This window comes from Balaenoptera acutorostrata, chromosome 5 (assembly GCF_949987535.1).
Source record: "Balaenoptera acutorostrata chromosome 5, mBalAcu1.1, whole genome shotgun sequence".
In the NCBI taxonomy this organism is placed as follows: Eukaryota; Metazoa; Chordata; class Mammalia; order Artiodactyla; family Balaenopteridae; genus Balaenoptera; species Balaenoptera acutorostrata.
Window position 1 is genome coordinate 110,748,289 of NC_080068.1, and position 20,320 is coordinate 110,768,608.

The 20,320-nt window shown below is 37.6% G+C and overlaps 2 protein-coding genes across 6 annotated transcripts in view; one reads left to right on the top strand and one right to left on the bottom strand.

Annotated features, from left to right (window-relative positions):
- The window catches only part of TBCK (TBC1 domain containing kinase), a 251,876-nt gene extending 234,266 nt beyond the window's left edge, over positions 1 to 17,610 (bottom strand). For 3 of the 5 annotated variants that reach the window (XR_451833.2, XM_057547348.1, XM_007190992.3), the window contains exons 1-2: positions 17,319 to 17,610; positions 10,151 to 10,372 (exon numbers count right to left, since the gene is read on the bottom strand). Coding sequence is in view for 4 of the 5 variants with exons in the window: in XM_057547348.1 (XP_057403331.1) it covers positions 10,151 to 10,343 (193 nt within the window). In the remaining variant the exon portion in view is untranslated. Of the gene's footprint in view, positions 1 to 10,150; positions 10,373 to 17,021; positions 17,137 to 17,314 lie in introns of those variants that run through there. The other 2 variants (XM_057547347.1, XM_007190993.3) reach the window with 2 other exon arrangements.
- Positions 17,611 to 17,792: 182 nt separating this feature from the next.
- Positions 17,793 to 20,320, top strand: part of AIMP1 (aminoacyl tRNA synthetase complex interacting multifunctional protein 1) — a 36,659-nt gene continuing 34,131 nt past the window's right edge. Inside the window, exon 1 of the mRNA XM_007190995.2 lies at positions 17,793 to 17,945. The gene's annotated coding sequence lies outside the window, so the exon portion shown is untranslated. The remainder of the gene's footprint in view (positions 17,946 to 20,320) is intronic.

The window sequence follows — 20,320 nt, forward strand, 5'->3', positions numbered from 1 at the left end:
TACTTCACTATATTATAGCCTCTTTCTTTCTTTCTTTCTATTTTTTCTCCCTTTTACTCTGAGCCGTGTGGACGAAAGGCTCTTGGTGCTCCAGCCAGGCATCAGGGCCGTGCCTCTGAGGTGGGAGAGCCAACTTCAGAACACTGGTCCACAAGAGACCTCCCAGCTCCACGTAATACCAAACGGCAAAAATCTCCCAGAGATCTCCATCTCAACATCAAGACCCAGCTTCACTCAATGACCAGCAAGCTACAGTGCTGGACATTCTATGCCAAACAACTAGCTAGACAGGAACACAACCCCATCCATTGGCAGAGAGGCTGCCTAAAATCATAATAAGGCCACAGACACCACAAAATACACCACCAGACGTGGACGTGCCCACCAGAAAGACAAGATCTAGCCTCATCCACCAGAACTCAGGCACTAGTTCCCTCCACCAGGAAGCCTACACAACCCACTGAACCAACCTTAGCCGCTGGGGACAGATACCAAAAACAAAGGGAACTACGAACCTGCAGCCTGTGAAAAGGAGACCCCAAACACAGTAAGATAGGCAAAATGAGACGACAGAAAAACACACAGCAGATGAAGGAGCAGGCCCAAAACACACTGGACTTAACAAATGAAGAGGAAATAGGTAGTCTACCTGAAAAAGAATTCAGAATAATGATAGTAAGGATGATCCAAAATCTTGGAAATAGAATAGACAAAATGCAAGAAACATTTAACAAGGATGTAGAAGAACTAAAGAGGAACCAAGCAATGATGAAAAACACAATAAATGAAATTAAAAATACTCTAGATGGGATCAATAGTAGAATAACTGAGGCAGAAGAAAGGATAAGTGACCTGGAAGATAAAATGGTGGAAATAACTACTACAGAGCAGGATAAAGAAAAAAGAATGAAAAGAACTGAGGACAGTCTCAGGGACCTCTGGGACAACATTAAACATGCCAACATTCGAATTATAGGGGTACCAGAAGAAGAAGAGAAAAAGAAAGGGACTGAGAAAATTTTTGAAGAGATTATAGTTGAAAACTTCCCTAATATGGGAAAGGAAATAGTTAATCAAGTCCTGGAAGCACAGAGAGTCCCATACAGGATAAACCCAAGGAGGAACACGCCAAGACACATATTAATCAAACTGTCAAAAATTAAATATAAGGAAAGCATATTAAAGGCAGCAAGGGAAAAAAAACAAATAACACACAAGGGAATCCCCATAAGGTTAACATCTGATCTCTCAGCAGAAACTCTGCAAGCCAGAAGGGAGTGGCAGGATATACTTAAAGTCATGAAGGAGAAAAACCTACAACCAAGATTACTCTACCCAGCAAGGATCTCATTCAGATTCGATGGAGAAATTAAAACCTTTACAGACAAGCAAAAGCTGAGAGAGTTCAGCACCACCAAACCAGCTTTACAACAAATGCTAAAGGAAATTCTCTAGGCAAGAAACACAAGAGAAGGAAAACACCTACAATAACAAACCCAATACATTTAAGAAAATGGGAATAGGAACATACATATCGATAATTACCTTGAATGTAAATGGATTAAATGCTCCCACCAAAAGACACAGGCTGGCTGAATGGATACAAAAACAAGACCCATATATATGCTGTCTACAAGAGACCCACTTCAGACCTAGGGACACATACAGACTGAAAGTGAGGGGATGGAAAAAGATATTCCATGCAAATGGAAATCAAAAGAAAGCTGGAGTAGCAATTCTCATATCAGACAAAATAGACTTTAAAATAAAGACTATTACAAGAGACAAAGAAGGACACTATATAATGATCAAGGGATCGATCCAAGAGGAAGGTATAACAATTGTAAATATTTATGCACCCAACATAGGAGCACCTCAATACATAAGGCAAATACTAACAGCCATGAAAGGGGAAATTGACAGCAACACAATCATAGTAGGGGACTTTAACACCCCACTTTCACCAATGGACAGATCATCCAAAATGAAAATAAATAAGGAAACACAAGCTTTAAATGATACATTAAACAATATGGACTTAATTGATATTTATAGGACATTCCACCCAAAAACAACAGAATACACATTTTTCTCAAGTGCTCATGGAACATTCTCCAGGATAGATCATATCCTGGGTCACAAATCAAGCCTTGGTAAATTTAAGAAAATTGAAATCGTATCAAGTATCTTTTCCGACCACAATGCTATGAGACTACATATCAATTACAGGAAAAGATCTGTAAAAAATACAAACACATGGAGGCTACACAATACATTACTTAATAACGAAGTGATTACTGAAGAAATCAAAGGGGAAATCAAAAAATACCTAGAAACAAATGACACTGGAGACACGACGACCCAAAACCTATGGGACACAGCAAAAGCAGTGCTAAGAGGGAAGTTTATAGCAATACAAGCCTACCTCAAGAAACAGGAAACATCTCGAATAAACAACCTAACCTTGCACCTAAAGCAATTAGAGAAAGAAGAACAAAAAAACCCCAAAGCCAGCAGAAGGAAAGAAATTATAAAGATCAGGTCAGAAATAAATGAAAAAGAAATGAAGGAAACAATAGCAAAAATCAATGAAACTAAAAGCTGGTTCTTTGAGAAGATAAACAAAATTGATAAACCATTAGCCAGACTCATCAAGAGAAAAAGGGAGAAGACTCAGATCAATAGAATTAGAAATGAAAAAGGAGAAGTAACCACTGACACTGCAGAAATACAAAAGATCATGAGAGATTACTACAAGCAACTATATGCCAATAAAATGGACAACCTGGAAGAAATGGACAGATTCTTAGAAATGCACAAACTGCCGAGACTGAACCAGGAAGAAATAGAAAATATGAACAGACCAATCACAAGCACTGAAATTGAAACTGTGATTAAAAACCTTCCAACAAACAAAAGCCCAGGACCAGATGGCTTCACAGGCGAATTCTATCAAACATTTAGAGAAGAGCTAACACCTATCCTTCTCAAACTCTTCCAAAATATTGCAGAGGGAGGAACACTCCCAAACTCATTCTACGAGGCCACCATCACCCTGATACCAAAACCAGACAAAGATGTCACAAAGAAAGAAAACTACAGGCCAATATCACTGATGAACATAGATGCAAAAATCCTCAACAAAATACTAGCAAACAGAATCCAACAGCACATTAAAAGGATCATACACCATGATCAAGTGGGGTTTATCCCAGGAATGCAAGGATTCTTCAATATACGCAAATCAATCAGTGTGATACACCATATTAACAAATTGAAGGAGAAAAACCATATGATCATCTCAATAGATGCAGAGAAAGCTTTTGACAAAATTCAACACCCATTTATGATAAAAGCCCTGCAGAAAGTAGGCATAGAGGGAACTTTCCTCAACATAATAAAGGTCATATATGACAAACCCACAGCCAACATTGTCCTCAATGGTGAAAAACTGAAACCATTTCCACTAAGATCAGGAACAAGACATGGTTGCCCACTCTCACCACTATTATTCAACATAGTTCTGGAAGTCCTAGCCACAGCAATCAGAGAAGACAAAGAAATAAAAGGAATCCAAATCGGAAAAGAAGAAGTAAAGCTGTCACTATTTGCAGATGACATGATACTATACATAGAGAATCCTAAAGATGCTACCAGAAAACTCCTAGAGCTAATCAATGAATTTGGTAAAGTAGCAGGATACAAAATTAATGCACAGAAATCTCTTGCATTTCTATACACTAATGATGAAAAATCTGAAAGTGAAATTAAGAAAACACTCCCATTTACCATTGCAACAAAAAGAATAAAATATCTAGGAATAAACCTACCTAAGGAGACAAAAGACCTGTATGCAGAAAATTATAAGACACTGATGAAAGAAATTAAAGATGATACAAATAGATGGAGAGATATACCATGTTCCTGGATTGGAAGAATCAACATTGTGAAAATGTCTCTACTACCCAAAGCAATCTACAGATTCAATGCAATCCCTATCAAACTACCACTGGCATTTTTCACAGAACTAGAACAAAAAATTTCACAATTTGTATGGAAACACAAAAGACCCCGAATAGCCAAAGCAATCTTGAGAACAAAAAATGGAGCTGGGGGAATCAGGCTCCCTGACTTCAGACTATATTACAAAGCTTCAGTAATCAAGACAGTTTGGTATTGGCACAAAAACAGAAATATAGATCAATGGAACAGGATAGAAAGCCCAGAGATAAACCCACACACATATGGTCAACTTATCTTTGATAAAGGAGGCAAGCATATACAGTGGAGAAAAGACAGCCTCTTCAATAAGTGGTGCTGGGAAAATTGGACAGGAACATGTAAAAGTATGAAATTAGAACACTCCCTGACACCATGCACAAAAATAAACTCAAGGGCTTCCCTGGTGGCGCAGTGGTTGAGAATCTGCCTGCTAATGCAGGGGACACGGGTTCGAGCCCTGGTCTGGGAAGATCCCACATGCCACGGAGCAGCTGGGCCCGTGAGCCACAATTGCTGAGCCTGCGCGTCTGGAGCCTGTGCCCCGCGACGGGAGGGGCCGCGATAGAGAAAGGCCCGCGCACCGCGATGAAGAGCGGTCCCCGCACCGCGATGAAGAGTGGCCCCCACTTGCCGCAACTGGAGAAAGCCCTCGCACGAACCGAAGACCCAACACAGCCAAAAATAGATAAATAAATAAATAAATAAATAAATAAAAAGAAAAAAAAATCCTTAAAAAAAAAAAAAAAATAAACTCAAAATGGATTAAAGACCTAAGTGTAAGGGCAGACACTATCAAACTCTTAGAGGAAAACATAGGCAGAACACTCTATGACATACATCACAGCAAGATTCTTTTTGACCCAGCTCCCAGAGAAATGGAAATAAGAACACAAATAAACAAATGGGACCTAATGAAACTGAAAAGCTCTTGCACAGCAAAGGAAACCATAAACAAGACCAAAAGACAACCCTCAGAATGGGAGAAAATATTTGCAAATGAAGCAACTGACAAAGGATTAATCTCCAAGATTTACAAGCAGCTCATGCAGCTCAATAACAAAAAAACGAACAACCCAATCCAAAAATGGGCAGAAGATCTAAATAGACATTTCTCCAAAGAAGATATACAGATGGCCTACAGACACATGAAAGAATGCTCAACATCATTAATCATTAGAGAAATGCAAATCAAAACTACAATGAGATATCATCTCACACCGGTCAGAATGGCCATCATCAAAAAATCTAGAAACAATAAATGCTGGAGAGGGTGTGGAGGAAAGGGAACACTCTTGCACTGTTGGTGGGAATGTAAATTGATACAGCCACTATGGAGAACAGTATGGAGGTTCCTTAAAAAACTACAAATAGAACTACCATACGACCCAGCAATCCCACTACTGGGCATATACCCTGAGAAAACCATAGGTCAAAAAGAGTCATGTACCAAAATGTTCATTGCAGCTCTATTTACCATAGCCAGGACATGGAAGCAACCTAAATGTCCATCGACAGATGAATGGATAAAGAAGATGTGGCACATATATACAATGGAATATTACTCAGCCATAAAAAGAAATGAAATGGAGGTATTTGTAATGAGGTGGATGGAGTTAGAGTCTGTCATACAGAGTGAAGTAAGTCAGAAAGAGAAAAACAAATACAGTATGCTAACACATATATATGGAATCTAAGGGAAAAAAAAAAAAAAAAAAAAAGGCCATGAAGAACCTAGTGGCAAGACGGGAATAAAGACACAGACCTACTAGAGAATGGACTTGAGGATATGGGGAGGGGGTGGGGTGAGATGTGACAGGGTAAGAGAGTGTCATGGTCATATATACACTACCAAATGTAAAATAGATAGCTAGTGGGAAGCAGCCGCATAGCACAGGGAGATCAGCTCGGTGCTTTGTGACCACCTAGAGGGGTGGGATGGGGAGGGTGGGAGGGAGGCAGATGCAAGAGGGAAGAGAAATGGGAACATATTGTATATGTATAACAGATTCACTTTGTTATAAAGCAGATGCTAACACACTATTGTAAGGCAATTATACTTCAATAAAGATGTTTGGAAAAAAAAAACAAAAAAAAAAAACAAATGTGACACCAAGATAAACTTTAAAGAGTAGAACATACAAGAACCGTGAAATAATCTTTCTTCTAACAAACAGTTGATGAATGCCAAGTATAACTGTAGTGTACATACAGTTTGAACTGTATGTTTTAAGTCAGTCAATGCTAAGAAATGGAAGAGAGTACAGTATTAAGCAAGACAGATAATAAAGTAGTTGAATAAAAAGAGGGACTAAAACAGATTGAAAGATTAAAAGAAACTTTTTTAACTTAAAGAAAGAGGTAAATTGTAAATGCGTTAAAACATGAAAGGTTATTAGAATATAGTTACTGCATCATTCTTTTGTTATTCACATTAAAAACTGAGACTAGCTCATTACTTTTTAAAGAGAATCTCTAAATAAATATTTATACAGTAAAACTGATAAAGAAAAATTCTGTGCTTAAAAAACAGTATTGTTACTAGGTTACTGTGATTGTCAGTTTTATGAGTCAACATGGCTAGGCTATAGTCCCCAGTTATTCAAACACTAATCTAGGTGTTACTGTGAAGGCATTTAATAAATGAAATCTACAATTAGTTTACTTTAAGGAAGATCATCCTAGATAACCTGGGTGATCCTGATTCAATCAGTTGTAAAGGCCTTAAGAGCAGAATCGACTCTTCTCTGGAGAAGAAACTCCACACTTGGACTGTGACTTCAGCTGTTGTCTAAAACTTCAGCTTGTCCTTGATGACCTGCCCTATGGATTTCAGATGAGCCTACCCAACCCCAAAATCACATAAACCAATTCCAAGCCATTAATATAGATTAATGTGTAGCTATCTGTGTAGCTATCTAGCTATCTATCTCCTACTGGTTTTGTTTCTTTGATGGAACTCTAAACTGATATAGACACTTAGGTTGAAATATATATGCCACTAGAGATATAGAATACATTATTTTACAGGTTCTTAACAATTCTATTATTCTCTACCTAAATTTCCAATCTATTAGTTAAAATAATTTTGTTCTTGATTTTCCTAGCAATAAATAAAAGATTTCTGGGTAACCAATACCAAATAAAATGGAATGTATTACCATTTATAATCCTTATTCTGCTTCTAAAACTGCTGAGATTTCAAGTTCAAAAGAAAAAGATTAAGTTTGTTAACTTAAGTATTTTCATGCTTTATAGGCTTTTTTCTTTTAAAGATATTTTACTCAACTTCTCTTTAATAAATCAAGTGCACAAATTCTAATGTACACTATTCTTGACTTTAAATACATCATTCTGCTGAGTTAGAAAGAAACTAACATCATCTTGAATCAGTTTTGAATGATCCATAGGAAACAGTGAAAGCCTGACTTCTGAGCTAACCCAACATGTAAAAACATAATGTTAGTAAAACAGACCACATGTCACACATTACTCCAAGTAAAAAGGGAAAGGTGGGCAGGTGGGAGACTAACAATGACAAACTGTGAGATATCTGTATAGTAAGAACAGAATAAAGGGGGGAAAGGAACCAAAACCAAAATTCTTTGAGGAGACAATTAAGTGGAGTCCAAACCAAAATCATGTGGTATTAAATCATCGAGAAATATGTGTTGTTCACTAAGGAGACTGTTGAGTAGAACCTTTTCAAACTTTTCAAATTAAATTCAACTGAAATGACTGGGATGTTTTGGAACAAAAAGACCTTCACATCTACACTTATTCTAATTTATTTACACCTTACGATGCATACAACTTTTCAGGACAATGAACATTGCCAGTAGTAAAAAAATGATCAAATTCCCTAACCTTTTGACAATCATTGATATTTTCATTCCAGGCAGCCAAACTTAAAATATATGAATTTTACACACATCCATGACCTGTGTGTCCCTAGAAGAAAGGGCTGCTGAGATCCAGGAGCACGGAAAGCAGGGGAAACAGAGTAACCAGCAATATGGTGGATGGGCCTAAAGAGACTACCTAGATGTTGAGCTGGGTTCTACATTAAGAGAGGCTAACAGTGTCTAAGGAGATTAGTTCCTATCTCACATTTATAACTAAAAAGAAGGTTCCTGGGCAGTTAGCAGTAGTGTTCCCCAAAGGGATTATGTCATAAGGTTTTTCCTAGTTCAGTGTTTACAGGGCCTCATTTAGATAGAGGGATGAAAAGAAGGAGCTCAAGAAGTATCTAGGACTACTGAGTCAATTATCCCATGAAAAGAAAGCCTAGGGAAAACTGGACAGAGGCAAGGCCCCAGTCATATGAAGTGATGCTCCAAACAGGCTTCCAGACACAGTGGGAAGAAATAAAGGGCACTTCAGGATACAAGAATGAAGAAGTCCTAAGAACTGAGTAAAGTGGCAAGACTTTGGGAAGACAGGCATACTACAAATTTGCAGATGTAAAACAGCAATACTAATTATGGTTACTCGCTACAGATGATAATGAGGATCCACTATATTGCTAAGTTTGGAGTGATTTTGGAACTAGGTCAACCCCAGAAGCGGAAATTCTTTAGAATTTGTAATTGGATTGGGGGGTGGTGTTTGAGGCATTCAGGGATTGACAATATCTATCAAGTATTCGATTATATAAAAAGCCCCACATGAGTTCTATAATTTAGTTAATGTCATTGAAGCCATTTATCAAATAAAAACGTTAGCGAAAGGTTTTTTGTTTGCTTGTTTTTAAACAACAAACTTGCCAGAAGTTACTTAATTGCTTTGTGCCTCAATTTCCTTATCTGTTTCTACCTCATGGTAAGGTTGTAAGCATTAAGTTAATTAAAATATGTAAAGCTTAGAACACTTAGAATACTGCCTAATATATAATAAACACTCAATAAATATTAGCCATCAATAATATTTATTACAAAAAACATTTTCTACTCAGTCTAGAAAACTTTCAGAGCAACTATTTTTTAAGAGGCATAACCTTGAAAGTATCATTTAGCCTGCTTTTCAGCAAAACAATAAAGGAAATACAGTTTGCATTTTTTGAGCGTCTTTAGTGTTAGGTTGAAACACCTGAAAATGCCATTTTGTAGGAATAAAAACAGGACAATATCAGCAAGTATAGAGGGTTAACTTTCACAAATCATTTTGTTAGAAAAATTAAATATATTTCAGTGAGATGCATTTAAAATAATTCTAAGAAATGGAACCTCAGCATGCAATTAAGCTTTCAAAAATAATTTTAAAATAATTAAAATATTGCTAACATAAGCACCTTCAAGGGGTGCTACAGATTGAATATTTGTGTCCCCCCCACCCAAATCCATATGTTGACACCTAATCCTCAGTGTGATGGTGTTTGGGGGTGGGGCTTTGGGAGGTTATTAGGTCATGAGGGTGGAGCCCTCCTGAACAGGATCAGTGATCTTACAAAAGAGGCCCGAGAGAACTCCCTTCCCACTCCCACCATGTGAGGTTACAGTGAGACGATGGCTGTCAATGAAGAGGCGGGCCTCACCAGATATGGAATCTGCTGGTGCCTTAATCTCCAGAACTGTGAGAAATAAACCTTTCTTGTTTATAAGCCACTCGGTTTATGGTGTCCTATTTTAGCAGCCAGAATGGACTAAGATACAGGCTACGGAAGAAAAAAAGGCAGTAAACATCTTCCTGGTGAAACACTGACTTTTTAACCAATACAGTTCAACTTTTCCAAATGAAATCCTATATGAAAAGACTAATGCAGCTCCAAAGAGGTAAAAAAATTAGTGACTCTCTTCATTTGAAGAAACTTAACCCAAATTATTACTTTCAATCATAAAATACACTCTAATAGACAATTCTAAAGTTTCTAACTTTAGAACTTTCACTTCCTTCTTAGAGAGGTGAGGAAATGCTTGAGGATAGGTGGCTTCCCTGAAAGAGAAAATTAAAAATCTTGATTCTCAGATCTAAGAAATATGAATCATTCAGATGTAGTAAGGAAAACTCAAATGATGCAGTTTGGCTAGAGTGAAAGGTGAAGGCACTTGTACACACACATAGTGATTACTTTATATGTTTACAATGTATATTATAACCTAACCAGGGGAACAGGGTAGAGAACACAAAATAGGAGACAACAACAGCAACTTACCATGCTTTCCCCGAGAAATATCCACATACTGGCACAGTCTGGGGTGGGTGATGGTCTTAAGGATTTGAAAGCGCCCTAAAATTTTGATGGAATTTGGTGTGAGAGGAAGCCCGTTGCTTCCACAAACATCATGTGGCAGAGCAGAGGCAAAGAAGGTAAAGGCACCCATTTCCGCATCCTTCAAGGGAAACATTTTCGGAGTCCTAGATCTTCCAAGATAACCTAGAAAAGGAGAGAAGTTTTTGATAGATCAACTAGACATTAAGCCAGTGTTTTCTGACCTTAAACATGATAACTAATATAACTTGGAGGAAAATGCCAATCTCTACACTTTACAGTTAAAAAAAAAAAAGTTAAAAAATTTCAAGACAATATCAAAGAGGAAAAACCACCCAATCATGAATTTATATTGCAGCTCTAAATCAAAATCAAAGATTTTCAATGGCATATAAAGAAAAGACAGAACATTCCCTCTACAAGGATGTCTGACAGTTCTAAGAGTTTAGAGGAAGTTTGTTATTGCATATTTGTATCAGTAAAGCTCTTCTCTTTACCTAAAGCTTGAATAACCCACAGAGTTTCCTTTTTCAGAGTGAGGGGAGTTAGGAAAGAGGAAATAAGGATACCAACCAGAAACTTTAAATAATCAAGGACTCTATTAATAGTATAAAAATTAAACTAGACAACAGACAGCACTATAATGTTACTTAACTAATCAATTTTTGTTTCTGTGCTAGGTGCTTTACAAGTGATGTTTTAATCCCCTCAATGATCTTGACAGATGTTATTGCCTCTAGGTTAGAAATAGATGTTCTATGTGTAGATCCTGAGGGGTCCTAGCAGCATAGATTCCAAAGCAAATGGTGCCCCAGAGTTTTATCATGGAGCAGCCTGAAGATTAAAAAACTTGCTCCAAAATCTGAATCACACTATGGCAACCACAACAAAAAAGGTCCTCCAACAAAAAATATCTCTCTCACCCAGGTGTCTCACGAAAAAGACATTCCATTGGTCAAGCACTGCATTCTTCTCTTCTCAGCTTTTACAATAAAAATCTGGAATTCTAAATCAAGTTAACAGACTGCTTTTCATATGTCTGCCCAGAAACCTCATTAAAACATTAAAAAGAAATGTTTTAAAATGTATAAACTCATAACAAGGAAGAGGACAGAAAAAGGCCTTGAGCTGATGAAAGACTTGAAGAAACTCCTGTAAAGCATTTTGCACATGGAAGAGTATTGTCACAAGAAACAGAAAGAAGGAAGCTACAACCTATAATACAGTCAAGAAGTTTTGCTCAGCCTCTTCAGTTCAGAGGCTTCAGGTTCATAGAAGGCAGGAACAATGGTGAACAGCAGCAGTCAGAAGAAGGTTTGTAATAAGAAAGATAATTAGAAATGAGAAAGATAATTTGAAAGGCTGAAGAATAGAAAAGTCAACTCTGCTACCAGCCCCCCAGTACTGGCCAGTTATTTATCCTCTAAGCAAAAGAAAAACAAAAAACAAAATGGTTCATCCCTAAAGGAATAAAATAAACTGTGTGAGAATTACAATAAATAGTTGGTATGAGCACTGTGGACAAAAGCAAACTCCTCTTAATTCTGGAATTTATAAGACCCCAGTTAAGATCTGGCTGTCTACCAAGCCATCCTAAAACAGGGTATTCCAGTCAACAAGCCTATCCACATACAAAATGCTCCCAGACAGTCTTCCTTAACTCTTAAATGATGAACTGTCCAGGAATCATCAGATAGTTGAGGAAAGACTATAGCATAAAAGGCAAAAAATAAAATAAACCAAAAAAAAAAAAAAACCTGCCCTGGATGCAACCAAAATAATTTATGAAAAAAACCCCAAACCAAAACTAACTCTAATATATTTAGAAAGTTTTGAGAAAATTTTGAGAAGATATTACACCAATTATATAAAAAAGGAGGTATAGAAAAACATATTTCATAAAAGAATGAAAAGGAATTGCCAACATATATGAGAAGATAAACAACCTCATTAATATTCAAGAAATTGTTCATTAAAATCACATGAGAATTTATACCTGTGAGACAGTAAAAATTAAGAAATCTGATAATACACAATGTTAGATTATGGAGAAACAGAGTGTAAATTGGTACAATGACTTTGGAAGACAGTTTGACACTATTTTGTTCCTGCAGAAACTGCTACACACATACACAAGCAGAAACATACAAGAAAGATCAGGGTGGTATAGTTTCTATTAGCTCTAAACTGGAAACAACTTAAATGTCCACACACAGGTGAATGGCTAAATAAACTGTGGTACATTCATCTGATGGAAGAACACACAGGATGGCAAACAAGCAAACTATAGCAACATTTAATAATATAGATGAATCCTAGAAATATAATGTTGAGCAGGAAAAAAAGTCACACAAAACTTATGCCAATATTCATAAAATTGAAAAACCACAAAAGCTAAATAATAAATAATTCAGGAATACTTACATATGAGGTAAGAATATATTCAAAAATTAAAGGAATTAAAAAAAAAAAAACCTGAGGCTAAGGTTACCACTGTATGAAAAACAGTCATAAGATTAGGGAATAACCCATAAGAAGCTTCAAAAATTTTGAATAATATTCTTTTTCTTAATTGGTGGGTTAAGGGTGTTCATATTATTATTATGCTCCATAATTCCCATATTCTATATCTCTATTTATATATATATGTGCTATATACAATATATTTCATAAAAATTGAAAAAAAATTTTAAATTTTAAAATGAAAAACATTTTTAAATACAATGAATTGATTTTCAACAAAGGCCAATGAATTCAATAGGAAAAGGATAGTCTTTTTAACGAATGGTGCTAAAACAAGACACTCACATGGGAAAAAATTAACCTCAGCTCCTACTGCTACATCCACAAAAATATGATATGGATTACAGACCTAAACGTAAAAGCTAAAACTGTAAGTCTTCTACAAAAAAAAAAAAACACAGAATATTTTTGCAACCTTAGGATAGGCAAAGATTTCTCAAGCAGAATAAAAAAAAGTCATAAAAGATTAACTTTATAAAGTGGGCTTCATCAAAAGTAAAAACATTGCACATCAAAAGTCACATTTGAGAAAATAAAAATCCAAGCCAAAGTTAAGAAAAATATTATTTATATCTATATAAGACATTTTTATCAAACAGATGTATATGTATCATATGTATGTTTGTATGTATGATAATAGACTTAGAATATAAAGAATGCCTACAACTCAGTAATAAAAAGAAAAACAAAAATATGTAAAAGTCTGAAACATGTATTTTTCACAAAGGAGGAATACAAATAGACAATAAGCACATGAAAAAGTTCTCAATATAATTAATCAGCAGGGAAGTGCAAATTAAAAGCACAACAACATACCATTTCACACCTACCAGAATGGCTAAAATTGGAATGACTGGTAATACCAAGTGTTGAGAAAAATGTGGAACTGGAGCTGATACTCTGCTGCTGATGGTAGTGTTAAAATGACACAAGAACTTTGAAAAACTGTTTGGAAAACTGTCCTAAAGTTAAAAATATCCCTTATGATTCAGAAATTCCACTCCTACTCGGTACTTACCCAAGAAAACTTAAAATATTTGTCCATAAAAATACTTGTACAAGAATGTTCACAGAAGTTTTACTCATAACAGCCCCAAACTGGAAGCAATGTAAACATCATATAAGTGAATTGATAAACAAGTTGTAGCATATTCATCCAATGAAATGCTTTCAAAAGCAACAAAAAAGGAACAACCATGCCAAAATATGGATGTATCTCAAAAATATTATGTTGATGAAAGCAGTAGACACATAAGAGTTCATATCCTATGGCTCCATTTAAATGTAGTTCTAGAACTACAGTTCTAAACTATAGTGATAAAAAAGAGAATTGTAGTGCCTTGGCTGGGTGCGGGGCGGCGGGTGGTTGGGGACAGGACTGGAGAGGGAAACATAGGAACTTTCTGAAGTAGTCCAAATGTTTCACATCTTGATTAGGGTGGTGTTTGTCATGTTTGTTCACATGTATCAAAACTCATCAAACTGATCACTTAAAATCAGTGTACTCTAATATATGTAAATTTCATCTCATTTAAAAAAAGAAAAATGAAACAAAATTAAGAGAATATGAGAAAATAATAATTTTAAAACTTAGTGCTTGGAACTTAAATATATGATTACCAAACTACATAGAAGTGTTGGAAAATAAAGTTGAGACAATTACTCAGAACATGAAGCAAATGGGCAAATAGATTAAAAAAGCATAACAGAAAAGATAACACACATAGTGAATCAACCCAAGAATTCAACAACCACCTTATAGGCATTTCAAAAAAGGGAACAGGGAAAAATAAAGGAGAATAAATTACGAAAGATGGGAGAAAATTCCCCACAATTGAAGGGAAATATGTACCTTCAAATTAAAAAGGCTTCTAATTTCAAGAATAAATGAAAAAACACCCAAATGGAGACATTTATCCTAGCTCCATTGAATGAGTTAACTGCAAGGAGAATAAACTCAGACCAAGACATGCCATGACAAATTTTCAAAGCATCAAGCATAACTAAAAATTTTAATCATTTCAGAGAGAAAACAAATAGTTCAGGCATCAACAAATCAAGATCAGACACTCATTCTCATGAGCAACAACAGAAGTTAGAAGATGGTGGTGAAGCCTTGAAAAGTTGGAAGAAACATAATTTTGTTTCTTTACGCAGCCAAACTATCGTTCCTAATAGCAAAATAATCATTTACAACCATGCAAACATTAAAAAATAAAATCACCATCCACATACCTTCATGAATAAGTCTCTTTAGGATGTATTCTAACAAAACAGAGGAGAAAACCAAATAATAAAAGGTGAGGAGTTAAGAAACAATGTATCTTACTCAAGAATTCAATGAATATAATCCAGTATAGAAGCTGCACCAAAGGACTAGAAAGTAATCTGTTCCAAATAAACAGAAGGTAATTGGGCTCCAAGGGGAATGTCTTCAAGCAGAGTAAGGGAGGTTCTCATACAAAGAATGAGAGGATGTGGTGAATAAAGCACATGCATCTTTTCCCTCAAAGAAAGTGCAAAGTACTCTGTGAAAGTGAGGAGAGCCAAAAGCTACATAAGAAGTATATAATCCAAAAAATTAAGCACATTTAACTATGGCATAATTTTTGTTATTGGAGAGGAAGAAAGAGTAATCAGTTGGACGTTAATATTACAAATCTTCTTGTTAGTGGGGTACAAAGGTCATGAAATTAAAACATTGGGATGGACATGTATAATAGCATACTTCTTGGCTCAGCACTGAAGATTATTTACAAAGCCATAATACTGTAACATTTTACTAGTTTTTAAACACATAAAGCAAAAAACAATTGCAGTTAAGAAATATACTGTAACTATTAATAACTTTGACAATGTACAAGTAAAGGTCCACCTAAGGGAAGGTGGGAATGGATGTGGTTTCTGTGGCAGTAAAGGAAGGTAGAGTCTCTACTTCCCTCATTTTACCAAATAAGGAGCCAAATATATGTATTTTCGAAAGTTCACATGAAAAAAATTAAGTTTAAATATATTATTTAGAATTGTAAAATTAACCAATATGAAAACTAAAAATTGTGATAACGATTCAAAAATTTGTAGAAGAGGGCTTCCCTGGTGGCGCAGTGGTTAAGAATCCACCTGCCAATGCAGGGGACACGGGTTGGAGCCCTGGTTTGGGAAGATGCCACATGCTGCGGAGCAACTAAGCCTGTGCGCCACAACGACTGAGCCTGCGCTCTAGAGCCTGCGTGCCACAACTACTGAGCCCACGCGCCTAGAGCCCATGTTCCCCAACAAGAGAAGCCACGGCAATGAGAAGCCCGCACACAGCAACGAAGACCCAATGCAGCCAAAAAACAAAAAAAACCCCACAACATTGTAAATCAACTGTATTTCAATAAAAATTATTAAAAAACAAAAAACAAATTGTAGTAGAGAGGTTGTGGATGGTGTGGCCTATCTTAAGAAGTCAATTTTTAAAAAAAAGAATTTGCAGTTTAACTTGTTCAACATACAGACCTAAAATTAGAAAAGGTTAAAAATGATTATCTCTGAAGGAAAAGAACTGAGGGTAGGAAGGAAGAGCCTGAGCTGTTGCATTTTATTAGGCAGTCCTTTTATACTATGCTATTTGATCTTCCATTAGATACCTCTGTCACTTAGACAACTAAAAATCAAATAACCAAATAAAGAAAATGCAAATAATTCAAAACGATAAAACAGTAGTTGGCATTAAACATTTCATGTGTTCTGCTTCAACTACCTCTTAGATGGGTGCACATAAAAAGGCTCAGGCATAACAAATACACACACATAGATTTTATTCCGCTTGGTGAGTGGAAGAAAGCCAGTGGAAAAGACAGCTGAGGTGAGAGATTAGTTGAGGAAAAACAACAACATAAGGAGTTGGGTTTGAAAATTCATTCATTCAACAAATATCCTGAAGCTCCTATTTTAAGTCAGGTGTTTTTCCAGCTTCGGGGCCACCAGTGAACAGGACACAATATCCGCCCTCAAAGAACTTTAAGTGGAAATGCATCACAAAGGGAAAAAGGTAAAAAATAGGGCAAAAGATGCATACTTCATTACGAATAAAACAGTTTACACATTTCTTCAATGGGTTTCATTTATTTTATATACTTTCCCGCAAAAAGTTGTCTTTCTGTCCCAAATAAAAACAGGGACAAGAGGCCTTGAAAAGCAACCACTAACACTTCTAAAGAAACTTCCACTCGTTCACATTCTTCCACTGCACAAGGGAATGCCACATCTCGACAACTGACTAAACCTTTGAAAACAAGAAACAAACCAAAGCAAGAGTTCGCATCTATGTTGAGCAACGGGAGAGCCGATTCCAAATTCTCTGAAACTGTCAGGTAGGAGATCCTTTCGAAGAGCCGCCTGCAGTCCTCAAAGGACTCAGGTGTGTAGGGGGAAGGCGGGCTGTAGGTAGGGATGGAGACGGTACTCAGCAGCCAGCAGCTGCACCGGTGGTCTCTATCACTCACGGCGGAAATGCGGGGCCGCTCGCTGCACCTGACCTTCCTCTACCTCCCACCAGCCCCGACCACTACGACACAGAAAACTGGGAAACCCAAATACCTGCCTCTGGGTCTGGGGACGCAGGCGGACACAAAGACAAGGGGATGGAGCTCCTACACAGGGCCCCAGAGCTGTCGCTGGAGCTGGTGTTGTCGCTATTGCTTAGTGCACCAGACCCTGCATTTCAGATGCTTCTACAAAAGAGGCTGCTCCTGGAGCGCCGGGAGCTCAGAGATTGCCCTTTGCCCGCCAGCTTAAGTCAGCCGGAGTTGCCAGCTCCGCATCCGGCCAAAACAGCGAACCCCACGCTCTCCGCTGACAACTCCCAGCTCTCCACCCCCCACCCTCAGCTCGGCCTTTTCCTCTGACCTCACAGCCTCCGCGACGGAACTCTAAAGAAAGACCCCGACGTCCGGCGTCTTGCCCCTCGCCCAACCTGGCGACAAAATATAGAGACCGAGGAAGAGGTGCAGAATGGTTGGCGTTATTGGCTGAGGGAATGGACGACGGGGAGTGTGGTGTGGCTGCGCACGGGAAGGGGGCCATTGAATTTGGAGAAGAATCTGTGGACCGCTCAGGCGTTTAACGAGGACACCTCATTGGGTCCTTTCTCGCTGCCTTCGCGAGCGGGAGGCTGTCCTTACCGGCTCCGGGCCGAGACGGCCGAGGTTCCGCTTGTTCACCGATACGTGTGAGTGTCGTCCGCAGAGGGTCCCGGGGTACGGGGATTGCGAACATAAGAGTCCCCTGTCCCTTAGTGGCCTTCGGATGATAGGACCTGGCCTGCGGGGAAGTCGGCCCACAGCAGCGCCAATCTTGGCATGAGGAAGCAGGGAAGAGCTTGGGACCTTTTGAAGGAGCCAAGTTTGAGAAATGGGATGCGGGGCCGAGGGGAAGGATGTTACTGGAAAAGATATATGCACAAACATGTTTATTTTTGTGTGTGTGAGAGAGAGAACCGAGAGGCGGTGACAGGAATTCGTTTATTCCTCAAGTAGTTATTCAGCGCCCACCATGTTCCAAACACCGTTTTAGGCATCGGTAAAAAGCAATGAACAAAACAGACAAAAATTCCTGTCTCCCTGTAGTTCACATTTTATTGAACATACATACTAAACAAAGTTAAGAAAAACACACCGTATCTTCGGTCGTAATGAGTGCTGAAAACAAAAGTAGTAAAGCCGGGAAGGAGGATATAGGTTGAAATTTTAGTGTGGCCAGGGAAGGTCTCACTGAAAAGATCACTCTTCAGTAAAGAGCGAACAGAAGCAAGAGGGTTAATCGTTAGGCTGTTTTGGGGAGGTGCAGTCAGGCAGACGGACCAGACATTGCAAAAGCCATCAGGCAGGAACTCTCCTGAACAGCAAGGAAGCCTGTAGGTCAGAGTTGAGTGAAGGAACTAAAGCTGGAGAAAGAATCAGAGATCAGGAACAGGTCATGAAGGATCTTGAGGGCATCTAAGCCATTGGAGGGTTTTGAAAGGTGGAGTACTGACTTCCTTTTTAAAAGGATCTCTCTGGCTGCTCTCAAGAATAGACTGGAGGGAATAGGGTGGAAGAAACACCAGTTAGGAGGCTTTTACATAAATCCAGAGGAGATATGATAGTGGCTTGACTAGGGGTGGTAAGAAATGACCATTCAGATTCTTAGTGCTCTTAATTTAGGTATGCAAGAATTTTAATGGATGGTGAGTTAATTTTCTTTAATTAGGTTTTGGAAACACTTTAAAAATGACTTGTAGTGTGAGGTTAGGAGTAACAAACACGAGTTAAAATCATGGCTTTACCATTTAATATTTGAAAGGATTTAGACAAGTCACATAATTTCTCTGAGTTTATCTGAAACCTTATTGTCTCACAAGGTTGTAAAGATTAAATGAGAATGTATGTAATGTGGCAGGCCCATTAAAATGGTGGCTACTGTTATTAACTGTGTTCTTGGTTAAGAAATGGAAGAGAGATAATGGTGAGTACATCTGTGAGTGGAAAGGTTTGGTTAAATCCTATTGGGGAAAATCTGAGCCAGCTAAAAGATGACCTTGTTTGGTAAGTGGGCCATGGGAGACCTAGACATAGCCCTTTTAAAATTTTATGCATATGTCACTGGACAGAAAGGTTTTCTGTGTTAATGGCCGTAGTGTCTGAAACACATGGACTGTCTTCTCTTAGCCATACCCTCATAGCCATCCCTTAAGCCCTCCAGGATCCCCAGTGTCCTCATTAGTAAACGGGAAGAAGGCTCTCTGGTGAGTAGAGAAAAACAATCAAAAATAAATACAAATTTCCAGTTATAAAATGAATAAGTCATGGGGATATAATGTACAGCATGGTGACTATAGTTAATAATACTGTTTTGCAAATTAGAAAATAGCTAGGAGACTGGATCTTGATGGTTCTCATCACAAGAAAAAAATTGTAACTACGTATGGTAAAGGATGTTAACTGGACTATTGTAGTGTTGATCTTGCAACCCAATCAAAAAATGGGCAGAAGACCTAAATAGACATTTCTCCAAAGAAGACATACAGATGGCCAAGAGACACATGAAAAGATGCTCAACGTCACTAATTATTAGAGAAATGCAAATCAAAACTACAATGAGGTATCACCTCACAATAGTCTGAATGGCCATCATCAAAAAGTCTACAAATAATAAATGCTGGAGAGGGTGTGGAGGAAAGGGAACCCTCTTGCACTGTTGGTGGGAATATAAATTGGTACAGCCACTATGGAGAACAGTATGGAGGTTCCTTAAAAAACTAAAAATAGAGCTACAGTATGATCCTGCAGTTCTACTTCTGGGAATATATGTGGAGAAAACTATAATTAAAAAAGGTACATGCACCCCAGTGTTCACTGAAGCATTATTTACAATAGGCAAGACATGGAAGCAACTTAAATATCCATCAAGAGATGAATGGATAAAGAAATGTGGTGTATATATATACATACACACACACACACACACACACACACACACACACACACACTGGAATATTACTCAGCTATAAAAAGAATGAAATAATGCCATTTGCAGCAACATGGATGGACCTAGAGATTATCATAT